This window comes from Ruditapes philippinarum, unplaced genomic scaffold (genome assembly GCF_026571515.1).
Source record: "Ruditapes philippinarum isolate M1 unplaced genomic scaffold, ASM2657151v2 ctg789_1_1_1_1, whole genome shotgun sequence".
NCBI classification, from domain to species: domain Eukaryota; kingdom Metazoa; phylum Mollusca; class Bivalvia; order Venerida; family Veneridae; genus Ruditapes; species Ruditapes philippinarum.
In genome coordinates, this window is record NW_026859418.1 from 450,449 (window position 1) to 466,229 (window position 15,781).

The 15,781-nt window shown below is 34.6% G+C and overlaps 1 protein-coding gene across 1 annotated transcript in view; it reads right to left on the minus strand.

Annotated features, from left to right (window-relative positions):
• LOC132756438 (ATP-dependent Clp protease ATP-binding subunit ClpX-like) overlaps positions 1 to 13,277 on the minus strand; it is a 30,159-nt gene extending 16,882 nt beyond the window's left edge. Inside the window, exons 1-4 of the mRNA XM_060747511.1 lie at positions 13,138 to 13,277; positions 6,305 to 6,488; positions 2,570 to 2,593; positions 2,110 to 2,271 (exon numbers count right to left, since the gene is read on the minus strand). Coding sequence (XP_060603494.1) covers positions 2,110 to 2,271; positions 2,570 to 2,593; positions 6,305 to 6,488; positions 13,138 to 13,206 — 439 coding nt within the window. The 5' untranslated portion in view covers positions 13,207 to 13,277. The remainder of the gene's footprint in view (positions 1 to 2,109; positions 2,272 to 2,569; positions 2,594 to 6,304; positions 6,489 to 13,137) is intronic.
• Between the last annotated feature and the right edge of the window lie 2,504 nt (positions 13,278 to 15,781).

Sequence of the window (15,781 nt, forward strand, 5' to 3'; positions counted from 1 at the left end):
GAGTTATGGTTCTTTTGACACTGCACTCCCCCTTAATGCCCTCTACCGCTGTATGAAGTTTCAACAAATTATCTCCAAGGGTTTTCAAGTTATGCTCCGGACAAGACAACGGACGGACAGACGGAAGGACGGAAGGACGGACAAGGCAAATTTTTCGGGGAGCATAATTATTAATAAAGAAGTTACAGTAAAAAATAATATTTTTTAAGGAAAATTCTAAGTTCAAGGGGAGATAAATCTGAAAATATTGGTGCTAGAGTTATGAACCTTGTCACATAAGATGTGGTTGATGATAAGGAACATATATTTGAAGTATGAAGTTGATCCCTTAAGTAATAAAGAAGTTACAGTAAAAAATAATATTTTTTAAGGAAAATTCTAAGTTCAAGGGGAGATAAATCTGTAAATATTGGTGCTAGAGTTATGACCCTTGTCACATAAGATGTGGTTGATGATAAGGAACATATATTTGAAGTTTGAAGTTGATACCTTAAGAAATGATAAAGTTATAGTGAAAAATATTTTACTGTACCAAAACTTTAATCTGAAATCTGGACGCGGACGCCAACGCTGGGGCGACTAGGACAGCTCTCCATATACTTTGTATAGTCGAGCTAACAACAGATAAGCTTCTCTTTTTATGTTTATGTTGTTGTTATATTCTCTTTTGTGTCAACACAGTAGAGGTCATATGTTGACTTTCCAGGAACACCTTTGGTGCATAATTTAAGGCACTAGTGAGTACATGAGTATCAACCTCCGTAAACTAGATAGCTTCCTCACATTAAATTCTTAACTGCCTGTTGGGATTTGAACCCACAGTGGTTAGGGGCAAGTAGTTTGAAGTCTATGACTTAAACCACTTCGCTGATAGATATGTATTTTCATATCTGTAATAAAAAACTGAATAAAAAAAAGATTTTCCTTAAGATAGTACACATCTAATGCATATCTCCACTTTGAAGAGTATTCAAATAGGCTAGAATCACTGTCAACTGCATTGAAGCTGAGGGGCGTGGGTTCAAACCCCAGAATGGGCAACTTTTTTTCTTTCTTTTTTTTTCTTTTTAACATTTTTTTAAGTATCTCTCAGATCCCTAGAATCACTGTCAACTGCATTGAAGCTGAGGGGCGTGGGTTCAAACCCCAGAATGGGCAACTTTTTTTCTTTCTTTTTTTTTCTTTTTAACATTTTTTTAAGTATCTCTCAGATCCCTTATGTAAGAAAAAAGTGTTTGATTTTAATTATATAATTATTGTTGGTATTTATTTGCTAAAAAATGCCAAATTTAATGGCAACTATGATACCAGATATTTTCAAAAATAAAAACTACACGGTAAGAGTATTTTATATTTTGCAAGACCAACCAATATACATTTAAGAAAATTTAGGCAAACTTTTAAAACAGCCCCTCATTTTGGTAAACTTTAGGGATATTTTGAATGAGACTTTTTACGTAGGTCAAATAAGTGTTTAAAGTGGGTGGGGTAGGGTTACATTTTTATACATATTAAAAACAATTTGTTTAAAAACAATTATTTTGATAGTTCAATTTGTTACATTATTTGTTTCTTAACAATGAGCAATAGGAAAACATTTTTCAAAATGATGATATTATAGATTATTTAGAGTTTTCTCATATCTGAAAAAAGCCCTTCTAATGGCACAATCTTAGTTCAGAAAAATGTCCGTAACTCATAAACCACACGGTAAATTTTGTTTAAATTTTGCATACAGATGACATTTAAGGCATGTAACTGTCCTATGCTGTCAATTTTATAGTGCCCATTAGGGGTGTTCTACCTTAAAATTAAGCCAGCGATTTAGTTTTTGACACCAAAGACTTTTTATACTCTTATCTTGAACTATAAATCATCAACTTAAATTTTTTAGGTGAAAGACCATATTTCGTTGTTTTAAAAAAATAAACAATGTGCTCATTGATACTAACTGAATGTATTCTTCTACCTTCTATTCTGTGCAGCCAATTAAAGTGGAGCTGAAGCACTAACAAAAGCACATGAAGCAGAACAACACTGTGCATATTAAACAAAACCAATGCCTTAATTTGAGCATCAGCAATATAATTTAGCAAGATATATCCTAACCTGATCCAGTTGGTCCTAACATAAGTATATTACTCTTATCTATAACAACTTTATCTTTGTCTGTCTTTATTTCTGGATCTGTTTCTTCTGGAGGTTTAGTAAATCCTCTTGGTCTTAGCATACTCATCTTACCAGCATCTTTGGCTAGCTCCAATAAGTTCTCTAAAATATACAAGCTTTATAACAGTATGTTATACTTAATTAATATTTATGTAAATTTATATAATTGCCATCACAATTATAGACTTGTGCAGCGAACTTCTAAGAATTATATTATTAATTCTATACTAAGTGTACTACCTATGAACCTTATTTTTCAGCACAAAATTAAGAATACAGCACACGTAATTACAAGATAGAAAATGAAAGCAGTGTCTTAAAACTACTCTATAATGTATGAAATAGAAATATTTACTATAAAACTGCCCAGTATTAGGAGTGCTGTGAAAATGCAACTTACCATCTGTAATGCTGCCCTTTGACCCTGAAAGTAAATCAACTTACTAAATAAACTTCCTCTTAATCCTTAATCTGCTAAATTTATGCAATGGATTCAACCTGTTTTGAATCTGGAACAGTCTATTAATGGAACAGTCTATTCACAGTTTAAAATATTTTGAAATTGATATACAAAAAGAACAAGAGGGCCATGATGGCCCTGAAGTCGCTCACCTGTATATAGGCCCCCAGAGCGGGGCCAGTTTAAACCCCAGGGCTTTTATTTGAAAAAACTTGGTAGACACCCATTAGAAGATGTTTCATGCTAAACATCTAAGGTCTAGCTGGTAAAGTTTTTTCTTTACACATATAGTTAAGAACAATGACACACCTAGGGCAGGGCCAGTTTTGACCCAAGGGCTTTTATTTGAACAATCTTTGTAGACACTTACACTTATTTAAAGTAAAAGTTTACGGACGGACGGCCGGACGCCTGCCGGACGCCGGACGAAAAGCGATCACAAAAGCTCACCCTGTCACTTTGTGACAGGTGAGCTAAAAAGTCATAGACTGCCAAATTAACCGCCAAATCGGAGAGAGGTTTTAAAATAAGGCCAGTCCATTCATTCAAAGTGAAACAAGTGAAGGGCTTTCAAGTTCTGCACCGGACAAGATTTTTCTAAAAGGGAAGATAATTCAAAAACGAGGCAAAAAGAGTTATGGTTCTTTCACACTGCACTCTGCCTCAATGCCCTCTACCATTGTGTGCAGTTTAAACAAATTATGTCAAAGGTTTTCAGGTTATGCTGTGGATAAGATTTTTCTAAAAGGGGAGATAATTCAAACAAGATTGCATTTGAGAAAAATGCTATGCCACCGCATGGTTCAAATTTCATAGCTGTACATCAAAGGACAAGAAAGTAGGTCACATCATCAAAATCTAGGTCACCTGATATCAAAGTTCAATTTTACAACTAAAACTGTGCACATGGTCAAAATGTCATTGCTGTACATCAAAGGACAAGAAAGTAGGTCACTGTCCCCTTGGGCAAGGCATAATTTTGACCCAAGGGTTTAATTCAAAACAATTTTGATACAGGTCCACCAAACAACATTTCAAGTCAAATATCTAAGCTATAGCTTTCTCCCATTCAGAAAACATTTGTTTTATTTTCTGTTTTTACTATGTGTACATAATGAGAATCACTGCCCCCGGGCAGGGCCAATTTTGACACCAGGGGAAAATTTTGAACAACTTTGGTAGAGGACCTATAAATGATATTATATATCAAACATCAAAGCTCTATGCCTTGTACCTTCAGACAAAAATACTTTTTATTTTTCACTATATGTACATAATGAAAATCAATGACCCCGGGGCGGAACCAATTTTGACCCCAGGGCTATAATTTGAACAATCTTGCAAGAGGTTCAGTACACAATGTTTCATGCAAAATATCTTAACTCTAGCCTTTGTAAATTTAGAGAAGATGATTTTTTAAGTTTTTACTATATATATATATATATATAAGGAAAACCTATGGCCACCGGGGGCGGGGCTAATTTTGACACAAGAGGCAAAATTTGAATAACTTTTGTAGAGTACCTTTAGATGATATTATTTAACAAATATTAAAACTCTAAGCCTTGTACCTTCAGACAATAAGATTTATTTATTTTTTACTATATGTATATATTGAAATCAATGACCCTAAGGGCGGGGGCAATTTTGACCCTAGGACTATAATTTGAACAATCTTGCTAGAGGTTTACTACACAATGTTTCATGCAAAATATCTAACCTCTAGCATTTGTCAATTGCTAGAAGAATTTTTTTTGAAGTTTTTACTATAAGTTTTTACTATATACATATAAGGAAAACCAATGACCCCCGGGGCGGGCCGATTTTGACCCCAGGGCTTTAATTTGAACAATCTTGGTAAGGGTCTACCAGACGATACCTTATGCAAAATATCTAAGCTCTAGGCCTTTTGGGTTTTTACAAGAAGGTATTTTAAGTTTTTACTATATGTACATAGTGAAAATCAATGACCCCCGGGGCGGGGCCAATTTTGACCCCAGGGCTATAATTTGAACAATCTTGTTAGAGGTCTACCAGACAATGCCTTATGCAAAATATCTAAGCTCTAGGCCTTTTGGGTCTTTACAAGAAGATTTTTTAAATTTATTCTTATAATTCCTTTTGGTTGCCATGGCAGCCAGATTTCTGCATGGAATTAAATTCTTTGAACAACTTTGGAAGCCCTTCACCCAAGGAACAATCCTGCCAAGTTTGGTTGAAATTGGAATCGTGGTTTTTCACAAGAAGATTTTTTAAGTTCACTATATAATCTATATAACACACACACAAACACACACACAAACACACACACAAACACACGCACACACACACAGGTGAATCGCTATATGCCACCGCATCGCAGATGCTGCGGTGGCATAAAAAGGGGCAAAACAGAGTTATCTTTCTTGGCACTGCGCCCTCTACCACTGTGTGCAGTTTAAACAAATTATGTCAAAGGTTTTCAGGTTATGCTGTGAACAAGATTTTTCTAAAAGGGGAGATAATTCAAAAATGGGGCAAAACAGAGTTATGGTTCTTTGGCACTGCACTTTGCCTCAATTCCCTCTACCACTGTGTGAGTTTAAACAAATTATGTCCAAGGGTTTTCAAGTTATGTTCCGGAAAAAACAGATGGACAGACGGACAAGGCGGCGACTATATGCTCTCCCTTCAGGGAGAATGATAAAGGGAAGAGTTATCATTCTTATGCGCTACATTCCTCCTCAATGTGATCAATCAATCTATGAAGTTTAAATTTGGAATCTTAAATACTTTTATGGGTGTCAGACAGATAGGGGTCTATCACCTTATCTCCCGATGCCTTTTCAGCAAGGGAAATAAATTAAGCTACCAAAATTATAGAGCATGGTCAGACTGCACCAATGTGCAGGTTAGCCTGGCACTAAACTTGTGGCCAATGATAATCCTTTTAGGCTCCAGCAGATTAAATCTTTGTGTTAAAAACTAAAATGAATTTAACAAAGATCAGAACATTTTAGTGAAAATTCCTATTTTGAAGATTTGAGAATTTATTTGAAGTACATGTACATTGTAAAAATCATTATTTTGGTGTCAAGGTGACCTTAGGTCATATTTCAAAATAAAGCACTTGTCGCAGGTACTTGACTATTAGTTATGACTGTCAATAGACATGTTTGATAAAAACATCACATTTTTTCCTTGCTATGAAAATTTAAAATAACATATTCATGCCTTAAGTCATTCAAACTGCTGCATATCTACCATTTGAAGCAACATTAGCCCCCAAAAGGGAGTATATTTTTTATTCTTTAGAAAGGACAAACATGTGTTTTATACTCTTTAAATACATATAAGCAGGTTTGGTGTTTATCACCTGAAAAAAGTAGCCAAAAAATTACATGTATTACAAAATTCCAAGAATGCTGAAAACAGTAAGATTGTTCAGCTTCAAATGTACGAGTATATATGGTCAATGTGTAACTTTTTGAAAACGGTAACTGGACACCAGAAATTACGGTTTGAGAAATAAATGTAAAATCAATTTTGAGATTTAAAGGGCCTTTAAAACAACCTAATATCTTTGTATATTTATAGTATATAAGAAACTTTTGCTCTTATATATGACCAATGTGTGTACAAATACATGCTTATAGTTATACTAAAGCTTATACTTACAGTTATATTAAAGCTTACCTCTTGTTGAGAACATGTAAGGGGAACCAGACAGTTCATTTAAAGGACTTTCAGTTGCTGTATTAATTGGTTTCTGGCTGATTGGATTATGTCTAATTCTCTTGTAGTGGTAATACACAGATGTAGCTAAGACTATCTTAGCCCGCTCTTGTCCTACCACATATTTGTCAAGGTAGGCCTTCAACTATGGCAAAAAGAAATAATTTCATAAGTAGTGAAATCCCTTGCCCCTTAGAAGATGATAAATGATTTGTGAAAATCAGTAAATCCTTAACTTCATGAATGTTTTAAATGGACTTGATCTCCTTCCATTTTTGGAACTATCTATTTTAAATTTTAGGAATATCAAAATGAAAATGAAGTCAGTCAGCCAATAGTATAGATGCTGGTTAGACTGCTCACTTTTGGTTCTGAGGAGTGTAAGGGTTTAAATGAATAGAAGAAATTGGCCAATGAATTTACCAGTGTAATATGTACAATTCAATAATGACAAACAATATGATACACTAATAATTGTAATAATAAAGAAGAATCTCTCATAAGATCACAGTCCAAAGTTATAAAGAAATTTTTATTTTAAGTGTTTGGTTTGTCTGAAACCAGCACAGAATGTACACTAACCAATAAAAATCAGGAAATTCAAAAAAGATAAAAAAATATTTTATTACTTCAAGACTATTACTAGAACTATCACTAAATGTGATTAATACCCCCACAAGACTGCTTCGGAAATGAGGATGTTACTAGTAACAGAATATCTTGTAAAAGAATTGAAATATAGAGTTATGGTTGTGGGCAATTAAAGATAGTTGTGGTTCTTGTATATTGCATTTCCTTTCAATGTGGTTGGCCATTGATGAAGTTTTATTGAATTACTCTGTAATAAGTCCATAAAGACAAAGAAAAGGAACAAAGGGCAATAACTCTATAAATACTGAATATGGAGTTATAGTTCTTGTGCACTGCACTTCCTCTTTTTGTGCTTGACCATTGTATGAAGTTGTTTTGAATTTCACCCAGTACGTTTTAAGTTATGCTCCAGACAAGGAAAAGTATCAAAGGGCAGTAACTCTGTATTTTGTCAAAATGGAGTTATGGCTCTTATGCACTGCACTTCCTTTTAATGTCCTTGACAACTGTATGAAGTTGTACTGAATTCCAAACAGTAGTTTTCAAGTTATGCTCTGGACAAGGAAAAGTAACAAAGGGCAATAACTCTGTTATTTGTCAAGATGGAGTTATGGTTCTTGTGCACTGCACTTTCTCTCAATGTGCTTGACCATTGTATGAAGTTATATTGAATTCCAACCATTAGTCTTCAAGTTATGCTCCTGACAAAAAAAGCAATGGAAAAGTAACAAAGGGCAGTAACTCTGTAATTACTTTAGATAGAGTTATGGTTCTTATGCACTGCACTTCCCCTTACTGTGTTTGACAATTGTATGAAGTTGTTTTGAATTCCAACCAGTAATTTTCAAGTGATGCCCCGGACAAGGAAAAGTAACAAAGGGCAGTTACTCTGTAATTAGTCAAGATAGAGTTATGGTTCTTGTGCACTGCACTTCCTCTCAATGTGCTTGACCATTGTATGTAGTTATATTGAATTCCAACCATTAGTCTTCAAGTTATGGTCCGGACAAAAGAAAGCAATGGAAAAGTAACAAAGGGCAATAACTCTGTAATTACTTTAGATAGAGTTATGGTTCTTGTGCACTGCACTTCCCCTTATTGTGTTTGACAATTGTATGAAGTTGTTTTGAATTCAAACCAGTAGTGTTCAAGTTATGCCCCGGACAAGGAAAAGTAACAAAGGGCAGTTACTCTGTAATTAGTCAAGATAGAGTTATGGTTCTTGTGCACTGCACTTCCTCTCAATGTGCTTGACAATTGTATGTAGTTATATTGAATTCCAACCATTAGTCTTCAAGTTATGGTCCGGACCAAAGAAAGCAATGGAAAAGTAACAAAGGGCAATAACTCTGTAATTACTTTAGATAGAGTTATGGTTCTTGTGCACTGCACTTCCCCTTATTGTGTTTGACAATTGTATGAAGTTGTTTTGAATTCCAACCAGTACTTTTCAAGTTATGCCCCGGACAATGAAAAGTAACAAAGGGCAATAACTCTGTAATTAGTCAAGATAGAGTTATGGTTCTTGTGCACTGCACTTCCTCTCAATGTGCTTGACCATTGTATGTAGTAATATTGATTTCCAACCATTAGTCTTCAAGTTATGGTCCGGACAAAAGAAAGCAATGGAAAAGTAACAAAGGGCAATAACTCTGTAATTACTTTAGATAGAGTTATGGTTCTTGTGCACTGCACTTCCCCTTATTGTGTTTGACAATTGTATGAAGTTGTTTTGAATTCCAACCAGTAGTTTTCAAGTGATGCCCCGGACAAGGAAAAGTAACAAAGGGCAATAACTCTGTAATTAAGTCAAGATAGAGTTATGGTTCTTGTGCACTGCACTTTCTCTCAATGTGCTTGACCATTGTATGTAGTTATATTGAATTCCAACTATTAGTCTTAAAGTTATGGTCCGGACAAGGAAAATGCAACGGACGTCTGGACCGACCGACCGACCAACCGACCACCGGGTGACTCCTATATACCCCCCCAAACTTCGTTTTTGGGGGTATAACAAGTTGTATTGCTTCCAATAGCGATTTGTGAATTAAAGTAACTAAACCACACATTACATAAAATGCTTCAACGGTTAAAATTATAGCAAGATAAAAGTGCAAAATCTTTAATGAGTTGTTATTTCTGGGAGCAAGAAATAAATCAATCATCGTGTGTTATGTAAATGTATTAAACTGTAAAGCAATTGAATGTTTTGATGACAGTGCTTTTCCAAAAGAGTTTAAAGGCCGGGGAATGTGAACTCAGATATCCGTACGGATGGCCATTAAGCATATTATGTACAAGAGGCGGGGTTTTATTATCATGACCTGAGGTCAGCATGCTTGTAAATATAAACATGTGGTCTGCAATAGTATAGGAGAGTTCAGCATTCAGGAGAGATAAAGAAGTTGTGTATTTATTGGGGGGTAATGATTTTGCAATTTGATGAAAAGGTCATAGCAGTGCTGTCAGGATGTATATTGCAATTACATATTTTTACAATGAAGAGTATAATCTATGAAATCGGTGATAGTCAGTATATACAAACAGTAAATACTAATTGTTTAGAAATGCCTTGTATAATGTAACTTACATTTATCTGTTTGTCCACTTGACTCTTTTATTTTTTTGGGAAACAAAACTTATTTTTTTATGAATTCTGGTGAACTAAATTATGGTTATGAAAAGTAAAGTTAAAAATATAAAATGTTTGTTTCATTTTCACTTTCAATGAATTCTATTAGGAAACAGTGTACACAAAACCTATCGTTATTTTCACATAATATGTACAAATCACTTATGATCCATTAGTTTGAATACAATGTATATTGTTTTATTTATTGTCTATGTTGTTGTCTTACTCTGTGCGGCCGGTAGATAGTATCCATATATTTATTCCAGATTTGGTCTCTGTAGTTGTAAGGCTTGTAATTCTTTTTACCACGTTGCCTGCGTGGTGCTCGTGGATCTTTTGGATTCAATACTGATGTATGATCCCGGTCAACATTGTGATTCCAGTGCAGAACACTTAGCATTGACCGGACTTGATATGTGTCATCACTGAATGCAATCCTCTTGTCCTGGAAGATGTTCATCACATTATTGAACGATTCCACGTATGATGTGTCCCTAGCCAGTATATAGTCTTGGGGAGATTTATAAATCACCGACTTTTCAATTACAGTCTGTAACATTTTTTCTGCTTTTTGGTCAGTAATGACTGTCCTTAAAGGTTCATAGTTAGGATCTTTTTTGCATCTGGATGTTTGGTGACAATAGCTGTGCTCATTTTTTATAATGTGAGGTAATATTCTTCAGAAGTTTCTTCAGATTTTTCCGGATTGCTCGCGCAGTTTCTGATTGCCCATTGAAAATGAGTGGCAATTGGTTCAACCTTGTCTACCAACTGCTCCGACCAAGTATTCCCTTGCTTGTATTTTGGTCCAGAAGATATCGCTTTCATTGCTTTCTTCACAGATTTCACTCCATGCCATGAGTCATTCTGGTTCAGAGTATCAGGCCTGTCTTTCACCATCTTATTAATGGACATGTTCCTGTCGTGTGTATGCACATTCACAGTTACATCTTTGGAATCAAAGTATTCATATGCTTTTTCAGTTCCAACTTTCTCATGTCTCTGTGACACAATATCATCAGACTTTGTTACAGTCACACATTGAAGGACTTTGTGTGATTTTTCACCAAGCGCAACGATGCTGCTGTTTTTGGCATTTTTTCTCCAACCATGCCGAGCGTCAGTCATGATGTCAATGCCATTGAGGTCTTCATACCAGGCGATTTCCTCAAGTAAAGCTTCATCAATTGATGATTCATATGCCTCCTTGACACTTTGATTGAAGACCTTTGATATGTTTTGTCTCTTTGGTTTGTTATACTACCAATATTTGCTGTATCAGCAAACCTTGTGTAGTGAACAGGCAGCATTCCACTACATGTTATTGCATGATGCATTCTGTGGTTGACAAGAAATTCATTATTTGGCAGGTAGGGTGACGACGACCACTTGGTAATGTGTGGGTTCTCTGCATTATTGCAGTGAAATGAATTACCACTACATGTCCGCGGTACCCAACACACTTTTTACAATTTTCTGTTTATGTCTACATAACCTAGCATGATTTTCTGATATTGTCACCAGCCGTTGCAACGATGTTGATGCCGTCACAAATAGGCTATCTTCAGTGTCCTTTCTGTCCACTTGTGCAAAAGATATAGTTGTTGAGTCGTCTTTCTCACTAGGATCATGACTGTCAATCCAATAATTGAGAACAGTATCTAAAATATCACCATTGTTGACTGCTCTCTTTAATGATCTTGTCAATCTGTCCCTTACATGTTGCATTTTTTGCATAAATTCCTGATTTTTGTCAGATTCACTAGGTATTTCAATTTTAAAACTAGGTGGTCTTCTACTATTCATGTTCAATAATTCCCAATGATCAACCTTGTATACGTGTATAATATTCCTTTTTATTTTGATATTTAGTCACAAAGAGTTGAAGTGTTATGATAGGGATTTGGTATATATCTTAGGTAATTAATTAGTTGGGGGAGTCCTTCTGTATCTAGGGTGAGGAAGATGGCAATATATTAATTTTAATCAAATTATGGCATTGTCAAAATTCAAGGTATTATACCTTAGATGTGTTTCAATTGTAATTTAGACTGTGTACATGAACAGAGTCGAATTATATACTAAATAATAATGCATTTATTTCACTTTTTCTTTAGATTACATACTTTACCTATTACACTAGATAGACTATTCCAATTTTGTGTTAGAACTGACCAATACCTCACCACTCGATCATAAAGTAATAACAGTGATTTTATCTATAGTGCAAATGAGAAACACATGTTCCATGCTGTGTACTTGTGCAGTGTGTGTAAATAATCAGTTTGCAGAGAAAGATCATTCTGATATATATCTAAATTATAACATTACATGTATATAAATTATTGGTGTGCTAATAGTGATTTGGACTTGGATACTTTGTTCAATGGCTGAGGAAACTATCAGGGTAACGCTTGAATTATTACCAGAGCAATTAGAGACAATTAATCAACTGTTTAATTATAATGACTGGGACTACAGGGAAATTCAAAGACAAAACATAAGTTCAGAAGTGTCAACTCAAACTTGTAGAGAAGATGAAAATGATAGCAATGTGACAAACTTTCGGATCTAACAAGATCATGACCAAGAAGAGTGTATTTACTGTCTGTGTAGGCCATGTATAACAGATGAAAGGAACAGGCAACTTTGGTGGGAATCTGAAAATAGCCCTCCCAACTCAAGGAATAGCAGCTTACGCAAGGAATTGTACAAGCTCTTTTGGACAATGCTACTTCATCGTAATGCATGGTCAGATCTGCGTTATGTCGAAGCAAAAACTGCTGCTCTACAAGGGGACAGGCGATTTAGAAAATATGCGTGATATTATACCGAAATGTGTTTTAAACATTGTGAGGGAGTGGTTCACGAATCCAGTTGGTGAACCATACATGGGCCACTTGTGGGAATAGACAGTGATGCACATTTGGGTGATACATAAATTTGAATGTTTCTTTTACAGAACAATCAATATATCAACAATTAACTTATAGTGATGTCATTTCAAGTTAATAAATTCATGATTGTAGGGATGGAATATAACACAATCAGTAAATAAAAATTCAAGTTCATTGCTTGCATATTATTTCTCTGGTAGTATTTATTGCCCTAGTAATTATTTCCCCCCCCCCCCCCATCTTATACCTAGAGAGATGTAGTTGGCTGAGAGAAAGGTCATAACCTCTGTACAACTGTCAATCAAATACACAGGGAAATTTGAATTTTTAACTGTTTTCAAAAAAAGATTTTTTTAAAGTAGTACTTCTAAGTATCACAGATAGAGATCTGTAACTTTCAAGGAATGTTGCTTACATGATAAAGAAGTGATGTGCCAATTTATAGCAAATAATATGAGATATGTCTCTCTAAATTTTGAAATTTCATTTTTCTATCTCTCTCTGATTATGCTAGCAGACAGCATACAGAGTTCAACAGCAGTGGCCATTTTTCTGCTTGTCTGCCTTTTATACTTGTTCCCAGGCCTTTTAAGTACCTGTGTTTGAAAGTAGCTTTTTTAGTAGTTATATTAATGATTCGAAAGAGACTATGTTCACGCTTGATAATTAATTACCTCTTTTGGTGATTTGAGGGCTTCTTCTCTTGCAGCAGGTATTGGTTGCTGGTCCTCATGAACCTTCATGTAGAAGTGAAGACATTCTAGACATAATGTATATCTGGGATGACCTTAACAAATAACATAAAAATATAGAATACAAGAACTTTCAAAAACTTGACATTTAAACCTCAGTGCCTCAAAATATGTAAACAAAGTTTTAAGAATTCAAACTTGAGGAAAAAATTTAAGAAAGAAGATTTGTAAAACATTTTAAATTTTCAGTATTTTCCCGGTTTCTATTTTTTTAGGGACCCCCAACCCAAACAAGTTTTTGAATTTATAATTAACCCAAAAATGGGAAAAATTTTTAAAATTTTTTAAAACAGATTTAATTAACTTATTCCCTTGGTTTTGCTTTCAAGGGGGGTATATAAAATGTTTTAAACAACAAATTCCTTTAAAAATTTTTCTATTTTAAAAAACCCGTTTTTTTTAAATACCTTTAAAACGGGTTAAATTTCTTTTTTTAAAGGTGAACCACATGAAGGGCATCTAAAATGTCCATCTTCATTACTTTTCTTGCCACTACCGCCATGACCTCGACCTCGGTTTGATCCAGATTTCCGACTACCACAGTTAGAGCTACTTGTGTGTACTGACAGTGCCAATGGAGAAAAGACTGATTCTATTGCTCTACCAGTAATTACAGCAAGCCTGTATTGATCTTCTACCTTTCCTGTAAAAATTAATACAAAACATTTTTACTACATTCTGTAACAAGAACTGTCGGAGGACAGTAACGCTGGACTATTCTAAAAGTTGTCAAAAGGATGTTTCATAGAGTATAATAATGCTTACCTATATGAAAACATAAAATTGTCGAAAAAGGTACAAAGGGTTGTTATTCAGATGTTTAATGGAATTAATCACTGCTTTATATGAATGCATAAAATTGTTCCAAAAAGCACAAACCCGTCAGTAGTTATGGAGATACCAGCTTACACGCAAAAACTTAACCAAGAATTTCTAAGTCCAAAAAGGGGCATAAATATGCAAAAAAGCAAATCAGAGTTATGGAACTTGTGCCAATGATCTTAGATAATCACAGTGAACAAGTGTATGAAGTTTCAATCCATTCCCTTCAGTAGTTATGGAGATACCAGCTTACACGCAAAAACTTAACCAAGAATTTCTTAGTCCAAAAAGGGGCATTAAATTATGCAAAAAAGCAAATCATAGTTATGGGACTTGTGCCAATCATCTTAAATAATCTCAGAGAACAAGTGTGTGAAGTTTCAATCCATTCCCTTCAGTAATTATGGAGATACCAGCTTACACGCAAAAACTTAACCACAGGGACAAATGGGTGACTGCATTGGCTCAATTATTCTGCGAATAGTCAAGCTAAAAATTAAAATGAAAACAATCATATCCCGAGAGATTAGTTCAGTTACACCTTAACTGCATTAATTTAACTTGTTCCATTTACACACAAACACACAAACACCGTAGAATGTCACACTTCTATTCAATGAAACATTTCCAGGAATAAGTACATACTCAGGAACAGAAGCATTGACTTTCATAATAGTGAGCTCGAAGATCTGGCCTAAAGGGCCTGCTCGCAAAGCGAGTTTTATGGTAACGCGAGTACCTGCTAGATAGTGATGGTTTTCAATACTTTCGTCCGAAGTACTGAATTGACACATCACAAAAACCGACGTATTCTGATTGAAAACAGAAGCGTAGACTGGTGTCCTGCGCACTTATATGGGAACCATAATTGGACAAGGAACCAGAATAAACAGAAGCAGTGTATAAAATACAGAACGGAAAATGTTAAATAAAAATGAACGATTATTTTATACTATTTCACAGTAAAAGTAAATCGAGCTCGCTTTGAGGCTTTGCCTTTTTCATATAAGTTGTTTTTTCACATAACATACTTTAATTTGTTACAATTTTGCGACTGCGTCATGATTAAAGTTATCTTTGCTAATCTACCAAATCTTGTTTCAAAATAAGATATTAATGAAATAGGAACAAAATGTAACTTAGTATTATTTTTGCGTAATATTATTTTGTACATGTATTAGAAAGTTTTGAAAGTTTCAGTGTAAAATCATTTCAGTTGAATACCACTGATTCTATCCTAGTCCAATATATGAGACGTTATGGCTTGTTTTAGTTCATGATGGTCAAGCGCTTTGACATGAAGTAAAAAAATATCTCAAACTTTTAAAGCAATGTCATAATTTTCAACACATTTACAGTATAGGACTAGATTCTATCAGCCTGCGAAATAAGCAGTTGTCCTATTGCCAGAGACAACCATTTTTTGGTCCGGACAACCAATATTTAAGTTTACTTGCCCGATGGACAGGTAAAAATTTGTAGAGAGTATTCATCAAAATGTCAACGAATAGTGATAAAATAAAAGATATCAAATACAATTAGCTTTGCTTCAATATGACCTATTCCTGCGATTTGATCATAATTGCTTGGAATGTTCTGATGAAATACTGGCAACCGTTGTTACTTCGGAACAGTTTTCCTTAGAATGGTCCGAATTCAACAATTTTACCCTATCAGTCTGAGTTTCATATATTTATGGGCTCTGTAAAGCAAGTTTTTTCAATTTTGATAGAGTATTTACTTA